Below are 18,419 nucleotides of genomic sequence, written 5' to 3'. Positions count from 1 at the left end.
ACACCGCCGACCCCTATATTATATTTATTACCCCCTAATCTGCCCCCCCCCCAACGTCGCCGCTACCTTACCTACACTTATTAACCCCTAATCTGCCGACCGGACCTCACCGCCACTATAATAAATGTATTAACCCCTAAACCGCCGCACTCCCGCCTCGCAAACACTATAATAAATTTTAATAACCCCTAATCTGCCCTCCCTAACATTGCCGCCACCTACCTACAATTATTAACCCCTAATCTCCTGCCTGCACCGTCGCCGCTACTATAATAAAGTTATTAACCCCTAAACCTAAATCTAACCCTAACACCCCCCTAACATAAATATAATTTAAATGAAACAAAATAATATTCCTAAAATTAACTAAATTAATCCTATTTAAAACTAAATACTTACCTATCAAATAAACCCTAATATAGCTACAATATAACTAATAGTTACATTGTAGCTATTTTAGGATTTATATTTATTTTACAGGCAACTTTGTATTTATTTTAACTAGGTACAATAGCTATTAAATAGTTAATAACTATTTAATAGCTACCTAGTTAAAATAATTAAAAAATTACCTGTAAAATAAATCCTAACCTAAGTTACAAATACACCTGACACTACACTATCATTAAATTAATTAACGCCTAGATTTAGAGTTCTGCGTTAAGGGGTCCTAATGCTAATTTTTACCGCCCGCTGGTATTTAGAGTCAGCCAGGAAAGGGTCTAACGCTCACTTTCCAGCTGCGACTTTTCCATACCGCAGATACCCTTATGCCAATTGCGTATCCTATCTTTTCAATGGGATCTTCCTAAAGCCGGTATTTAGAGTCTTGGCTGAAGTGAGCGGTAGGCCCTCTACCGACAAGACTCCAACCGCAGAAAAAAGTCAGGAGTTAAGAGCTTTCTGGGCTAACGCCGGTTCATAAAGCTCTTAACTACTGTGCTCTAAAGTACACTAACACCCATAAACTACCTATGTACCCCTAAACCGAGGTCCCCCCACATCGCCGCCACTCTAATAAACATTTTTAACCCCTAATCTGCCCACCGCTGCCACCTACATTATCCCTATGTACCCCTAATCTGCTGCCCCTAACATCGCCGACACCTACATAATATTTATTAACCCCTAATCTGCCCCCCCCCCAACGTCGCCGCTACCTTACCTACACTTATTAACCCCTAATCTTCCGACTGGACCTTGCCGCCACTATAATAAATGTATTAACCCCTAAACCGCCTCCCTCCCGCCTCAAAAACCCTATAATAAATAGTATTAACCCCTAATCTGCCCTCCCTAACATCGGCGACACCTAACTTCAAGTATTAAGCCCTAATCTGCCGACCGGACCCCCCTAAATTAAATATAATTTCTTCTGTTAAGTGTGATCAGTCCACGGGTCATCATTACTTCTGGGATATTACTCCTCCCCAACAGGAAGTGCAAGAGGATTCACCCAGCAGAGCTGCATATAGCTCCTCCCCTCTACGTCACTCCCAGTCATTCTCTTGCACCCAACGACTAGATAGGATGTGTGAGAGGACTATGGTGATTATACTTAGTTTTATATCTTCAATCAAAAGTTTGTTATTTTAAAATAGCACCGGAGTGTGTTATTATCTCTCTGGCAGAGTTTGAAGAAGAATCTACCAGAGTTTTTGCTATGATTTTAGCCGGAGTAGTTAAGATCATATTGCTGTTTCTCGGCCATCTGAGGAGAGGTAAACTTCAGATCAGGGGACAGCGGGCAGATGAATCTGCATAGAGGTATGTAGCAGCTTTTATTTTCTGACAATGGAATTGATGAGAAAATCCTGCCATACCGATATAATGTCATGTATGTATACTTTACACTTCAGTATTCTGGGGAATGGTACTTCACTAGAATTACACTGTAAGAAGTACATAAAGCTGTTTAATAACTAGAAATTATGTTTAACGTTTTTGCTGGAATGTAAAATCGTTTTCATTTGCTGAGGTACTGAGTGAATAAATGTTTGGGCACTATTTTTCCACTTGGCAGTTGCTTAATCTTTTTTCTGACAGTTTCTGTTCTCTCTCACTGCTGTGTGTGAGGGGGAGGGGCCGTTTTTTGGCGCTTTTGCTACGCATCAGATATTTCAGTCAGCAGCTCATTGTATTTCCTGCATGATCCGGTTCATCTCTACAGAGCTCAGGGGTCTTCAAAACTTATTTTGAGGGAGGTAATTTCTCTCAGCAGAGCTGTGAGAATTATAGTTGACTGAGATAAAAAACGTTTATTCTGTAATTTGTTTCCTGCTTTCAGAATTTGTTATCTTTGCTAATGGGATTAAACCTTTGCTAAAGTTGTGTTGTTTACAAGGATTGAGGCTATAACTGTTTCAATTTATTAATTTTCAACTGTCATAGATCTTCTGTGCTTCTTAAAAGCACAGTACGTTTTTAATATTATTCTAAATTGAATTGTATTCCAAGTTGCAAGTTTATTTGCTAGTGTGTTAAACATGTCTGATTCAGAGGATGATACCTGTGTCATTTGTTGCAATGCCAAAGTGGAGCCCAATAGAAATTTATGTACTAACTGTATTGATGCTACTTTAAATAAAAGTCAATCTGTACAAATTGAACAAATTTCACCAAACAACGAGGGGAGAGTTAGGCCGACTAACTCGCCTCACGTGTCAGTACCTGCATCTCCCGCTCGGGAGGTGCGTGATATTGTAGCGCCGAGTACATCTGGGCGGCCATTACAAATCACATTACAGGATATGGCTACTGTTATGACTGAAGTTTTGGCTAAATTACCAGAACTAAGAGGTAAGCGTGATCACTCTGGGGTGAGAACAGAGTGCGCTGATAATATTAGGGCCATGTCAGACACTGCGTCACAGGTGGCAGAACATGAGGACGGAGAGCTTCATTCTGTGGGTGACGGTTCTGATCCAAACAGACTGGATTCAGATATTTCAAATTTTAAATTTAAACTGGAAAACCTCCGTGTATTACTAGGGGAGGTGTTAGCGGCTCTGAATGATTGTAACACAGTTGCAATACCAGAGAAAATGTGTAGGTTGGATAAATATTTTGCGGTACCGGCGAGTACTGAGGTTTTTCCTATACCTAAGAGACTTATTGAAATTGTTACTAAGGAGTGGGATAGACCCGGTGTGCCGTTCTCACCCCCTCCGATATTTAGAAAAATGTTTCCAATAGACGCCACCACACGGGACTTATGGCAAACGGTCCCTAAGGTGGAGGGAGCAGTTTCTACTTTAGCTAAGCGTACCACTATCCCGGTTACCTTAAGAAAATGTTTGTTCAACAAGGTTTTATATTGCAACCCCTTGCATGCATTGCGCCGATCACGGCTGCAGCGGCATTCTGGATTGAGTCTCTGGAAGAGAACATTAGTTCAGCTACTCTGGACGACATTACGGACAGGCTTAGAGTCCTTAAACTAGCTAATTCATTCATTTCGGAGGCCGTAGTACATCTTACTAAACTTACGGCGAAAAATTCAGGATTCGCCATTCAGGCACGCAGGGCGCTGTGGCTAAAATCCTGGTCAGCTGATGTTACTTCTAAGTCTAAATTGCTTAATATACCTTTCAAAGGGCAGACCTTATTCGGGCCCGGGTTGAAAGAGATTATCGCTGACATTACAGGAGGTAAAGGCCATGCCCTGCCTCAGGACAAAGCCAAAGCTAAGGCTAGACAGTCTAATTTTCGTTCCTTTTGTAATTTCAGAGCAGGAGCAGCATCAACTTCCTCTGCACCAAAACAGGAAGGAGCTGTTGCTCGCTACAGACAAGGCTGGAAACCTAACCAGTCCTGGAACAAGGGCAAGCAGACCAGGAAACCTGCTGCTGCCCCTAAAACAGCATGAATTGAGGGCCCCCGATCCGGGATCGGATCTAGTGGGGGGCAGACTTTCTCTCTTCACCCAGGCTTGGGCAAGAGATGTCCAGGATCCCTGGGCGCTAGAGATAATATCTCAGGGATACCTTCTGGACTTCAAATACTCTCCTCCAAGAGAGAGATTTCATCTGTCAAGGTTGTCAACAATCCAGACAAAGAAAGAGGCGTTTCTACGCTGCGTACAAGAGTTCTTGTTAATGGGAGTAATCCATCCAGTTCCACGTTCGGAACAGGGACAGGGGTTTTACTCAAATCTGTTTGTGGTTCCCAAAAAAGAGGGAACTTTCAGACCAATCCTGGACTTAAAGATCCTAAACAAATTCCTAAGAGTTCCATCGTTCAAGATGGAGACTATTCGGACAATTTTACCTATGATCCAAGAGGGTCAGTACATGACCACTGTAGATTTAAAAGATGCTTACCTTCACATACCGATTCACAAAGATCATTACCGGTACCTAAGGTTTGCCTTCCTAGACAGGCATTACCAGTTTGTGGCTCTTCCATTCGGATTGGCTACAGCTCCAAGAATCTTCACAAAGGTTCTGGGTGCTCTTCTGGCGGTACTAAGACCGCGGGGAATCTCGGTAGCTCCATACCTAGACGACATTCTGATACAAGCTTCAAGCTTTCAAACTGCCAAGTCTCATACAGAGTTAGTACTGGCATTTCTAAGGTCACATGGATGGAAGGTGAACGAAAAGAAAAGTTCACTCGTTCCACTCACAAGAGTTCCCTTCCTGGGGACTCTTATAGATTCTGTAGAAATGAAGATTTACCTGACAGAGGACAGGCTAACAAGACTTCAAAGTGCTTGCCGCACCCTTCATTCCATTCAACACCCGTCAGTGGCTCAATGCATGGAAGTAATCGGCTTAATGGTAGCGGCAATGGACATAGTACCCTTTGCACGCTTACACCTCAGACCACTGCAACTGTGCATGCTAAGTCAGTGGAATGGGGATTACTCAGACTTATCCCCTTCTCTGAATCTGGATCAAGAGACCAGAAATTCTCTTCTATGGTGGCTTTCTCGGCCACATCTGTCCAGGGGGATGTCATTCAGCAGACCAGACTGGACAATTGTAACAACAGACGCCAGCCTTCTAGGTTGGGGTGCCGTCTGGAATTCTCTGAAGGCTCAGGGACAATGGAGTCAGGAGGAGAGTCTCCTGCCAATAAACATTCTGGAATTGAGAGCAGTTCTCAATGCCCTCCTGGCTTGGCCCCAGTTGACAACTCGGGGGTTCATCAGGTTCCAGTCGGACAACATCACGACTGTAGCTTACATCAACCATCAGGGAGGGACAAGAAGCTCCCTAGCTATGATGGAAGTATCAAAGATAATTCGCTGGGCAGAGTCTCACTCTTGCCACCTGTCAGCAATCCACATCCCGGGAGTGGAGAACTGGGAGGCGGATTTCTTAAGTCGTCAGACTTTTCATCCGGGGGAGTGGGAACTCCATCCGGAGGTCTTTGCCCAAATACTTCGACGTTGGGGCAAACCAGAGATAGATCTCATGGCGTCTCGACAGAACGCCAAGCTTCCTCGTTACGGGTCCAGATCCAGGGATCCAGGAGCAGTCCTGATAGATGCCCTGACAGCACCTTGGGACTTCAGGATGGCTTACGTGTTTCCACCCTTCCCGATGCTTCCTCGATTGATTGCCAGAATCAAGCAAGCGAGAGCATCAGTGATTCTAATAGCACCTGCGTGGCCACGCAGGACTTGGTATGCAGACCTGGTGGACATGTCATCCTGTCCACCTTGGTCTCTACCTCTGAAACAGGACCTTCTGATACAGGGTCCCTTCAAACATCAAAATCTAACTTCTCTGAAGCTGACTGCTTGGAAATTGAACGCTTGATTTTATCAAGACGTGGGTTTTCTGAGTCAGTTATTGATACCTTAATACAGGCTAGGAAGCCTGTTACCAGAAAGATTTACCATAAGATATGGCGTAAATACCTATATTGGTGTGAATCCAAAGGTTACTCTTGGAGTAAGGTTAGGATTCCTAGGATATTGTCTTTTCTACAAGAAGGTTTAGAAAAGGGTTTATCTGCTAGTTCATTAAAGGGACAGATCTCAGCTCTGTCCATTCTGTTACACAAACGTCTGTCAGAAGTTCCTGACGTCCAGGCTTTTTGTCAGGCTTTGGCCAGGATTAAGCCTGTGTTTAAAACTGTTGCTCCACCATGGAGTTTAAACCTTGTTCTTAATGTTTTACAGGGCGTTCCGTTTGAACCCCTTCATTCCATTGATATAAAGTTGTTATCTTGGAAAGTTCTATTTTTAATGGCTATTTCCTCGGCTCGAAGAGTCTCTGAATTATCAGCCTTACATTGTGATTCTCCTTATTTGATTTTTCATTCGGATAAGGTAGTTCTGCGTACTAAACCTGGGTTCTTACCTAAGGTAGTTACTAACAGGAATATCAATCAAGAGATTGTTGTTCCTTCTTTGTGCCCAAATCCTTCTTCGAAGAAGGAACGTCTACTGCACAACCTGGATGTAGTCCGTGCTCTAAAATTTTACTTACAGGCAACTAAGGAATTTCGACAAACGTCTTCTCTGTTTGTCGTTTACTCTGGGCAGAGGAGAGGTCAAAAAGCTTCTGCTACCTCTCTTTCTTTTTGGCTTCGTAGCATAATTCGTTTAGCTTATGAGACTGCTGGACAGCAGCCTCCTGAAAGAATTACAGCTCATTCTACTAGAGCTGTGGCTTCCACTTGGGCCTTCAAGAATGAGGCCTCTGTTGAGCAGATTTGCAAGGCTGCAACTTGGTCTTCGCTTCATACTTTTTCCAAATTTTCCAAATTTGACACTTTTGCTTCATCGGAGGCTATTTTTGGGAGAAAGGTTCTTCAGGCAGTGGTTCCTTCTGTATAAAGAGCCTGCCTATCCCTCCCGTCATCCGTGTACTTTTGCTTTGGTATTGGTATCCCAGAAGTAATGATGACCCGTGGACTGATCACACTTAACAGAAGAAAACATAATTTATGCTTACCTGATAAATTCCTTTCTTCTGTAGTGTGATCAGTCCACGGCCTGCCCTGTTTTTAAGGCAGGTAAATATTTTTTAATTTATACTCCAGTCACCACTTCACCCTTGGCTTTTCCTTTCTCGTTGGTCCTTGGTCGAATGACTGGGAGTGACGTAGAGGGGAGGAGCTATATGCAGCTCTGCTGGGTGAATCCTCTTGCACTTCCTGTTGGGGAGGAGTAATATCCCAGAAGTAATGATGACCCGTGGACTTATCACACTACAGAAGAAAGGAATTTATCAGGTAAGCATAAATTATGTTTTTTATCTAACAAAATAAATTAAATATTATTAACTAAAGTCTTCCTATTTAAAACTAAATACCTACCTGTAAAATAAACCCTAATATAGCTACAATATAACGAATAATTATATTGTAGCTATTTTAGGATTTATATTTATTTTACAGGCAACTTTGTATTTATTTTAACTAGGTACAATAGCTATTAAATAGTTATTTACTATTTAATAACTACCTAGTTAAAATAATTACAAAATTACCTGTAAAATAAATCCTAACCTAAATTACAATTAAACCTAACACTACACTATCAATAAATTAATTAAATAAATTACCTACAATTACCTACAATTAAATAAACTAATCTAAATTACAAAAAAAACAAACACTAAATTACAAAAAATAAAAAAAGATTACAAGAATTTTAAGCTAATTACACTTACTCTAAGCCCCCTAATAAAATAACAAAACCCCCCAAAATAAAAAAATTCCCTACCCTAATCTAAATTAAAATAGTTAACAGCTCTATTACCTTACCAGCCCTTAAAAGGGCTTTTTGCGGGCATGCCCCAAAGAAATCAGCTCTTTTGCCTTTTAAAAAAACACAATACCACCCCCCAACATTACAACCCACCACCCACATACCACTACTCTAACCCAAACCCCCCTTAAATAAACCTAACACTACCCCCCTGAAGATCTCCCTACCTTGAGTCGTCTTCACTCAGCCGAGCAGCGATGGACCAAAAGAAGACATCCGGAGCGGCAGAAGTCTTCATCCTATCCGGGCAGAAGAGGACATCCGGACCGGCAAACATCTTCATCCAAGCGGCATCTTCTATCTTCATCCATCCGACGAGGAGCGGCTCCATCTTCAAGACCCCCGGCGCGGAACATCCTCTTCTCCCGATGACTAGACGAAGAATGAAGGTTCCTTTAAGTGACGTCATCCAAGATGGCATCCCTCAAATTCCGATTGGCTGATAGGATTCTATCAGCCAATCGGAATTAAGGTAGGAAAAATCTGATTGGCTGATTGAATCAGCCAATCAGATTCAAGTTCAATCGGATTGGCTGATCCAATCAGCCAATCAGATTGAGCTCACATTCTATTGGCTGTTCCGATTGGCTGGTTTTTTCAGCCCAAACTGCCCCATTGTTTCCTATGGGGATATTGTGCACAAGCACGTTTTTCCAGCTAGCCGCTACCGTAAGCAACGCTGGTATTGAGAGTTGAAGTGGCGGGTAAATATGCCTGTACACTCCCTTTTAGGAGCCTAATGCAGCCCTTCAGAGAACTCTCAATACCAGCGTTATTTAAAAGGTGCGGGGAGAAAAAACACGCATAGCTAACGCACCCCTTTGGCCGCAAAACTCTAAATCTAGCCGTAAATAAATTAAAATACAATAAAATAAACTATTCTATAATACAAAAAAACAAACAAACACTAAATTACAAAAAATAAAAAAGAATTACAAGAAGTTTAAACTAATTACACCTAATCTAAGCCCCCTAATAAAATAAAAAATCCCCCCAAAATAAAAAAATGCCCTACCCTATTCTAAACTACCAAAGTAATCAGCTCTATTACCAGCCCTTAAAAGGGCTTTTTGCAGGGCATTGCCCCAAAGTAATCAGCTCTTTTACCTGAAAATAAAAATACAATACCCCCCCAACATTACAACCCACCACCCACATACCCCTACTCTAACCCACCCAAACCCCCCTTAAAAAAACCTATCGCTAACCCCCTGAAGATCATCCTACCTTGAGTCGTCTTCACCCAGCCGAGCCGAATTCTTCATCCAAGGTGCGCAGAGGAGGTCCTTCATCCGGTAGAAGTCTTCATCCAAGGGGGGCAAGAAGAGGTCCTCCATCCGGTAGAAGTGTTCATCCAGGCGGCGTCTTCAATCTTCATCCATCCGGAGCGGAGCAGAGCCATCTTCAAAGGAGCCGACGCGGAGCCATCCTCTTCAACCAACGACTTCCAGACGAATGAAGGTTCCTTTAAATTATGTCATCCAAGATGGCATCCCTTCAATTCCGATTGGCTGATAGAATTCTATCAGCCAATCGGAATTAAGGTAGAAAAAATCTGATTGGCTGATGCAATCAGCCAATCAGATTGAAGTTCAATCCGATTGGCTGTTCCAATCAGCCAATTGTATTGAACTCGCATTCTATTGGCTGTTCCGATCGGCCAATAGAATGCGAGTTCAATACGATTGGCTGATTGGAATATGTACTCACAAAAAATACACCAAAGGGCATGCAAGTGTATTAAAATGTATAAAACTTTAATAAAAAGCGACGAGTTTCTCAGCTGACTAAGAGCTGTTTCCTCAGGCTAAAAAATTTTTAAATTATTTTTTAGCCTGAGGAAACAGCTCTTAGTCAGCTGAGAAACGCGTTGCTTTTTATTAAAGTTTTATACATTTTAATACACTTGCTTGCCCTTTGGTGTATTTTTTTTGTGAGTACATAATTGGGCTGTGCTGCTATTAGACACCTGAGGAAGACCAGGACCTGCTGAGAGTTTTCCAGTCTCCTGGGCGACTGTTAGGTCCCAGCCTGCTGTTAATGCACCTGGAGGTGCATTGGATCTTGTAAGTTTATTCTTTACTTACTTGTCTCTCTGTCTTAACAATACTGGGCTATGTGCATATACTTTGTGTCCACATAGGATATCTACTATCAATCCCCTCAGGGACATCTTCTGGGTATCCACTTCAATCCCACAGTGAGCTGGACCACTGCGTGGCTCCGGCCTGCATCAATAGCACCACAGGGTGCGCTGCTCTTGTGAGTATACATCTGGACTTGTGTTTATTGGAGCCACTTATCTTTGCATTACTAGGCTATGTCGGCGCCTCTGTTTTTTCTTTTTTCAGAGGGTCTACCGCTCACTTCTCCCAAGACTCCAAATACCGGCGTTAGGCAGATCCCATTGAAAAGATAGGCTACGCAATTGGCGTAAGGGGATCTGCGGTAGCATAGAGTTGCGGTGAGGAAGTGAGCGTTAGACCCTTTCCTGCCTGACTCTAAATACCAGCGGACCCCTTAACGTTGCTTTTGACGGCTAACACAGAACTCTAAATCTAGGTGATTGTGTTTGTTTTTTTGAAATGTTAGGTCTTTGTATTTTTTTTTGTAGTATTAGGATTTTTTAATTTTGTAACTTAGGTTTTTATTTTTTTATTTTATTGTTTTATAGTTATATTAGGTTAATTTATAGTTTAATCTTAGTTTTTTTTTTATTTCACAGGTAAGTTTTTTTTTATTTAAAGGTAGTTATATTGTAAGTTTAATTTAAAGTTGGGGGTGTTAGGTTTAGAGGTTAATAGTTTAATTTAGTGTGTTGCGATGTGGGGGCTGGCGGTTTAGGGGTTAATAGTTTTAGTTTAGTATTAGCGATGTGGGGGTTGGTGGTTTAGGGGTTAATAGGTTTATTATAGTATTAGCGATGTGGGGGGCCGGCGGTTTAGGGGTTAATAGGTTAATATAGTAGTAGCGATGTGGGGGGCAGGCGGTTTAGGAGTTAATATGTTTATTTAGGTGTTAGCGATGCAGAGGCGGAATTTTAGGGGTTAATAGTTTTATTTAGTGCCAGCGATGTCGGGGGCGGTGGATTAGGGGTTTATGTAAGGGCGTTTTTTTTTTACATAACTTTCTTTTCCGCATAGACATCAATGGGGTTGCATTATAGCGATCGCCATTCCGCGATCGCAGGTTTTAGTTTTTTTCTAACACTTTCTCTTCATTGATATCTACGGGGGAAAACGTGCACCAGCACGTCAAGTCAGGCCTTGGGTTTTGTGCGGTATGGAGCTTATCGCACCATATCGCACAAAAAAAGAAGGTTTTTTTGTAACTTGTAATAGCAGTGCTATGGAGAGTGCAATACTGACCTTTTTTTTTGCTATTATTTAGGTACCCGGTTTAGCGCACAACTTGTAATCTCGGTGAATATTAATTAAAATGTATAAAGATTTGATTTAGAAACCCTTCTGCACATACAGGAATGAAGAACCTTTTGTATTTCTTTGCTACTATACATTTATATATATGGACCTACTGAACAGATTATAATCAGAAAAGGCTAGGAATACACTGCTGTATAGCATATGTCAGCAATATTGCTTCAGTAGTTTTGGCTGTTGCTTTTAAAAGTCCTGTAGTGCTATAGAGGGAAACTTGTTAGTTTTGATAACTTAATAAAACAAAAATGACTGATCCAGTGTTCTTCACATTTTTACAGTATTTGTAGTAACTGCGATTCCAATAAAAACTGTGAAAATGTATCCACATTTGTTCAGCCATTCAAGTACCAGGGCTATGATGTGTGTTTAACATTACACTTACGATCATGTGTCCCCTTTGTCTGCTTTTTCCGCCTGTTCTAAGCCTGAAATGTTTCAGTTGGAGTTATGAGATAACACAATGGGATGCGGCTACAGATATTATTAACCAACGCCCTACTGTTAATCAGCTAAGCCCTTGCTCTGCACCCTGTCAACGTGTATTCCAGGATATTATGGGTGTTGGCTGTTGAGTTCCTTCCTTATTTTCACTAGCATGAAGTCAGGTTTGAATAACAAATAAAGAGAAGTAAAAAAAACCTTAGTCAAATAATATAGGCTGTCATGCCCCGGTGAATTCACAAGTCAAAATATATTAAACACAACACAAGGTCATTTATATTTGAAGGTGAAAAATACAATTCTAATAATACATTAATTTACTAAAAGTGAATACAGAAACAGAGCTGTTGGACTCCCTTTACAGTGTGCAGAAAAGTTTTTAACTAGACAAATGATTAATCCTCAGTGTGATGCAACCTTCTTTGGCAACCAGGGGGTTAAATCACATAAATCCAAGTGATGCTGAACTCCTCCCCATTCAAGAAAAAAAGCAAATTATAGAGATGGGAATTAATTGTTAATAAAGACAATGTCAACACATCCACTTATAAAGTCAGTGGCATCTCATCTGCAAATATTGTTTGTTTATTTATTTATTTGTGTGTCAGCGTTTGTGGGAGTTTTATAAATTAGTGCACACTGGAAAAGCACAACTTAATAACTCAGTAGAAGTTAATTTTACATTTAGCACAAAATTCCATAGCGGCTATGATGCGTGTGCACATTGTTCAACCTTTACCCTTAGCCTTTTTTAAAGCACCAGAGTGCCCTCTGCTGACAGTATCAGTGAAAGGCAACTCAAAGCAGTCACCAATTACTTTTTAACCCTTAAACCCACAAATTATGTAAAAACAAGTGTACTGTGTAAATGCTATTTTAATAAAGCTTGCATTGAAAAAACAGTACAAATATTTTATTTTATGTTTTTGCTTTTATTTTATGTTTTTACCATCTTTTATGCACCCTAAGTGCCAATCTCAGAGCATTGGTGCTTATATACCGTGCACATGCAAGATTGACAGAAAGTCTAATAAAAATACAATTATATTTTGTTTACTGCAAAATATAAAATTGCATTTTTGGTTAGCATTGTGATGGACTAAGAGATTGTGTATTTTGGGACATGGAAATAAGAGTCTTCTTAAACAGTAAGGACCAGATTATGAGTGGAGCAGAAAATTGCAATATTTGCACTTCAGTTGTAATAGCAGTACAAGCAAATGTGCGCTGCTATTATAGGTATAGGCAGCAAATGTAAAATATATATGTATATAAGCATATAATTATATATTTGCAGTTTAAAAACAGTCCCCATAGACCGCTATTCAGTGCCGGTTTTTTTTTCTAACATCCCACATCCGCACACTTTAACCCCTTGTAACTTCTTCATGCAGTGATTTTAATAAAATAAAGATGCTACTTTTTTTCCCCCTGCACGGCTATTGGCTAAGAGGTGGAAACGTCATATTTCAGCCAAATATCGTTCTGCCGTAGGCTGCCTTAGCAGCTCACTGAGGCGAACGCTGCAAACAAATAAAGGAGCTTTCATCATGGAGTATGTTATACTTCATGAATGAAAGTCGCCTTTATTTGTTCCAATGGTAAATCCTAGCGTTTACTATCACTTTAACTATAGCCTCCCTAGTTTTCCCAGTTTGTCCTTATTTTGCAAGTGCTTATTTGTGTGTATCAGTGTTGTGCAACAGTTGTGCAAAATGATAAATCTTATATAAATAAAATAAAACAAAATAAAAATCTGCAATATACTTTCATTATTATTATTTTTTTGTCCCCTTTTCCTGTAATTCCATTCTGAAATTGTGAGGTTTTCGGTTCCTGTTAGAAATGAAAGTGCGAAGGCTGTTATATTCCACACAACCATTGGCTGCACACTCTAGTGACCTATTTATAACTGTCCCTAATTGGCCACAGCAGAGAAGGTAACCTAAGTTACAACATGGAAGCTCCCATTGTTTTATAGACACTAAGGGGCCTATCTAGCAAGCTCCGAATGGAGCTTAATGCCCCGTGTTTCTGGCGAGCCTGCAGGTTCGCCAGGAACAGCGGTTATGAAGCAGCGGTCACAAAGACCGCTGCTCCATAACCTGTCCGCCTGCTCTGAGCAGGCGGACAGACATCACCGGAATTCAACCCAATCGAGTACGATCGTGTTGATTGACACCCCCCTGCTGGCGGCCGATTGGCCGCGATTTTGCAGGGGGCGGCGTTGCACCAGTAGCTCTTGTGAGCTGCTGGTGCAATGCTGAATACGGAGAGCGTATTGCTCTCCGCATTCAGCGAGGTCTTGCGGACCTGATCCACACTGTCGGATCAGGTTCGCAAGACCTTTCATAAATAGGGGCCAATAACGTTACACTTATTTTGTAACTATTTAAACAGCTAATGAAACTACGTTATTCTCAGACTAATCTTTTTTAATGCTTCATTTTATTTAACATTTATTTAGTGTTAAATGCCCCATTAACACAAAAGTATAGTAATAAGGGAAACGTTTATGTGTTTATTGTGCAATGACGTATAAATATTTATGCTAGGTAACGTCTCATTATGGATGACAATCATACTGTACTTGGACCCTGTTTTTGTACAACTCCTCAATGGGAAATGTAATCCACTAATTTCAGCATCTTCTCAATATCACACAAATTACTCCCTTCTTTCTCATGTTACTCACTGCTTTTTTGACATGCCTCATGTAAACAACATACATTCTACACTCAATCACTTTTAATACAATTAATTATTTTTGAAAAACAAACATAAAACAAAGCACTGTAGTTTTCTTCCAAATGTCATTATTGTTTTGTAATATTCTTACCTCTACTGAGGCCAATTAGGGGCAGATATTTGGTAGGATTAGGCTTGGGGATTCTGCAGTGTGCACTTCCAATTCTCAGAATAGGATAACACACTCTGTTTTCACAGTTAAACACATTGGGAAATGGGGCAAAATAATTAAAGTATATTACAGCTTCTTTTTTACCATGCATAATTGAACATTTTCTATTACAATCTCAAGGTGTTATGCACACATGTGCCTTTTCATTCAAATTAGAGCTTCTTTCTGATCCATACAACATTTTATGAAGTTTATTCATCCAAAGGGATATATAAGTGAAATTGACTTCTATATATACAAGTCTGTGATTGGCTGATTGCTGTCACATGATACAGGGGGCCAGCAAATGGAAAGACATTTTAAAGTTTCTCAGAAAAAAAAACTACTGCTTATTTTATATTCTAAGTGGTTTTGAATTGCTATGCACTTGTTGCATAAATACAGTATACATATATTATTAGTTTTACCTTGTAAAGAGGTTTACCTATTGTATTTTGCCCAATTTAACCTAACTCTTTGTTCTATTATTTTAAGTGCTATGTATTATAAGATTCATTTTAATGAGACTTTTCTCTCTTTTTTTCAGTAAAGTGAGAAAAAAACGAGTGAAATGAAAGACTGACCATTTGGAACAGAGTGCATTAGACAACATTAGTTGTGATTGAAAGTGAGATGATTCCCTAAGGCTTTATCCTTGACATGGAAAGAAGATTTACACTTCAGTGTCGGTGAAGAGCTGTCAGATTGTACAGGAAAAGTACAGTATGTTGCACTCCATTCATGGAACTGTGAAAGACTATTGCATTATAGCTCCTCATTCCTTTGCTGCAAATCGACTTGGACTTGGATCTCCTGAAAGATTCCTTTTTTCATTTGCATGTCTGTGCTGTCAATTCTACAAGCAATGCCTGTGATCTGTCAGCTGCTGTAAAACTAAAGAACAGCCTCATTGCAGCGTCTATTCTTCAGAATCAATAATCACTAAATTCATTCTCGTCAGATTGTAAATTAATTTCATGCAACAATTAACATTCTAAATGGACATTTACTTTATGGAAGATAGCTTTCAAGATATTTTCATTATGTTTACTAGAGAAAAATGAAGAAAATGTGCTATTTATAACTATGCCTTATGTTGTGTACATACATTGTCTTTGATATATTGTGATCTAGTTTGTTGCTTGTAAAAGAGAAATTATATAATTTATTTAGAAGAAATAACTGTATACTATAGTTTTATTGATAAAAGAAATTAAATATTTTGTTCTCATAATATGCATGTTAATGTTTGTTTTTAACAGAAAGTTTTCTCCATGGTTTTGTACAAAGAACCTGGTTAATTTTTTAGGTAATTCTAGTACTGAGTACTAGAGCTGTTTAGGCACAGTCTGGCCCGTATACAGGTGACCAAATACTGCTTAAACAAAGAGGATCAAACTATATTCCATTTGAAAGAGTATCAATATTTTTTATGTGTTAGTTTATAAAATTCTGTGTGAATTTTATTTTGCTAAATTTATTTTTGCTAAAAGCTAAGAGCTTTTTTTTTTACAATTAAATATCAACCTTAAAGTTGTAGACCAAATAGAGATAGATAGATAGACAGATTTTCAGTGAGATGCTGCCTGTAAAAAATTCTCATGATTCTCAGACGAAATACTATATTTAAACAGCATTTCAGCACTCTTAACTTTCCCATTACAAAAATAGCAGTGACAGAGTGGCATGTTCCCAAGCTAATTTAATGCTGAACTTAGAGAGAAAATCACTGACATAACCACCATTGGGAACAAAGGAGTAGCATGAGTAAAAATTGACAAATACAGTGGACACAAGTTGAGTACATTGCCTATATATTTATATTATACATATAAGGCTAGATTACGAGTGGAGTTGTAATTACCGCTCTCACTCTCACACTAACGCTACTCGACTTCGTTCTTTGCGTTAGCACACGTATTACAAGTTGAAGTAAATGGTTATTGCATGAGCGCTAACCCAACTCGTACAAAGAGCAGAACTTAGAATATCGCAATCACATTAACGTACTCTGCCAATGACTTAAATGGAGAAAAAAACTAACACTGATACTCCCGTGCTAACCTGAATCACCATAAGACACTTTAATAGCCTCTAAACCGCCACCCCCCACATTGCAAAGTAACTTACACTAATAGCCCCTAAAACGCCACTCCCCCACATTGCAAAGTAACCTACACTATTAACCCCTAAACTGCCACCCCCACATCAAAACGTAACCTTCACTATTAACCCCTAAACCGCCACCCCCACATCACAAAGTAACCTACACTATTAATCCCTGGACCGCCACCCACCCACATCGCAAACTAACCTACACTATTAACCCCTAAACCACCACCCCACATCTCAAACTAACTTACGCTATTAACCCCTAAACTACCACTCACATCGCAAAATAGCCTACACTTTTAACCCCTAAACTGCTCACAAAGTAACCTAAACTGCCACCCCCCACATCAAAACGTAACCATCACTATTAACCCCTAAACCGCCACCCCATCACAAAGTAACCTACACTATTAACCCTTAACCACCACCCACCCACATTGCAAAGTAACCTACACTATTAACCCCTAAACCACCACCCCACATTGCAAACTTACCTACACTATTAACCCCTAAACTGCCACCCACCCACATTGCAAAGTAATCTACACTATTAACACCTAAACTGCCACCACCGACAAATGAACCCCTAAATTGCCACCCCTCACATTGCAAACTGCCCCTCTACACTATTAACCCCAAAACTGCTACACCCCCCCACTGCAAAGTAATATATAAGGACATAAAGAGAGTACCTGGTTTTCCACCTGGAACCAGATATGCAAAGAATGTGTTGCAGATTTCAGTCAGTGCAGCCAAGAGGTGAGCTGTTAACAAGCCAGAGGTCAAAACAAGAAACCAGTTGTCAGAGCAGAGTGGTAAGGCAGGTACAGAGTTCATAAACCAGTAACTCAATCCTCAGGTAGCAAATTTTAGCCGAAAGATCAGACAAGTAGCATAATCCAGAATCTTTGCCAGGGTCAAGATCAAGGTTACAAGCCGGGAATGAGAACACATACGATAAACCAAGCACTGCATGGATGTCTGAGAAAACCTTTTAACACCTCCCATTTAGGCTTGGAGCCACAAGCAAGCACACAGACAATTAAGCAATAATGTGAGCAGCAGGGCATCCAGAGAGCCGTGTCCCCTAGCTCTGACAGCAATGGACTTTCCAGTGACACAGCTCACCTCACAAGTCGGGCTTCAACTGCAATGTGGCCATGGCTGTACACTAGCACCTGCCCTGCAGAAAAAGCAGTGCGGCACGAGACACGCCTGGGGGTCTCACAGCAAATGATGACAAGAAGAGAGATGATGTTCATGAGGAAAGTAGAGAGGGAAGAGGGATGTGAGATTTGTAGTGTTGTTACAGTATATGTGAGTATGGACAATGTATTCTTATGTGTGATACATGTGTCTGGCAATGTTGTTCCCTCTAGCTCTTCAATTACATCTGTTCATGAGGATACACCCTCTGTACCTGTGATTAAATTGTACTTGTTCCCTATCCCAAGCCTGCAATACAGGTGGCCCTCGTTTTACAACGGTTCAATTTACACCGTTTCAGAATAACAACCTTTTTTTCCAGTCATGTGACTGCTTTTGAAAAGCATTGAGAATCAGTGCATTTATTAAAATAGCCAGTTGGTGGAGCTGTCCGCTTGTGTTGCAGTAAAGCCAAGCAAGCTGAAATTAATCAGTTTAACCAGACCTGAGCTATCGAGCAGATTTCAAAGGAACAAGATCTTCCTGTCTATAAATCAGTCCAGATTGGAATGCATAGAAAGAACTGTTTGCAGAAAAATGCAAGTGAAGTCTGTGTTGTGTGATTATTTTATTAGGTTTATAATGCTGTTTA

The 18,419-nt window shown here is 40.3% G+C and overlaps 1 protein-coding gene across 3 annotated transcripts in view; it reads left to right on the top strand.

Moving 5' to 3' along the window:
• Positions 1-15,743, top strand: part of PIP5K1B (phosphatidylinositol-4-phosphate 5-kinase type 1 beta) — a 387,289-nt gene extending 371,546 nt beyond the window's left edge. For all 3 annotated transcript variants that reach the window (XM_053702527.1, XM_053702529.1, XM_053702528.1), the window contains exon 15: positions 15,057-15,743. In XM_053702527.1, coding sequence (XP_053558502.1) covers positions 15,057-15,059 — 3 coding nt within the window. In that variant the 3' untranslated portion in view covers positions 15,060-15,743. The remainder of the gene's footprint in view (positions 1-15,056) is intronic.
• Positions 15,744-18,419: the final 2,676 nt, after the last annotated feature.

The sequence above is a fragment of the Bombina bombina genome, chromosome 2 (genome assembly GCF_027579735.1).
Source record: "Bombina bombina isolate aBomBom1 chromosome 2, aBomBom1.pri, whole genome shotgun sequence".
NCBI lineage: Eukaryota > Metazoa > Chordata > Amphibia > Anura > Bombinatoridae > Bombina > Bombina bombina.
The sequence above is the reverse complement of the archived record's forward strand: the minus strand, read 5'-3'. Positions and strand labels throughout refer to the sequence as shown.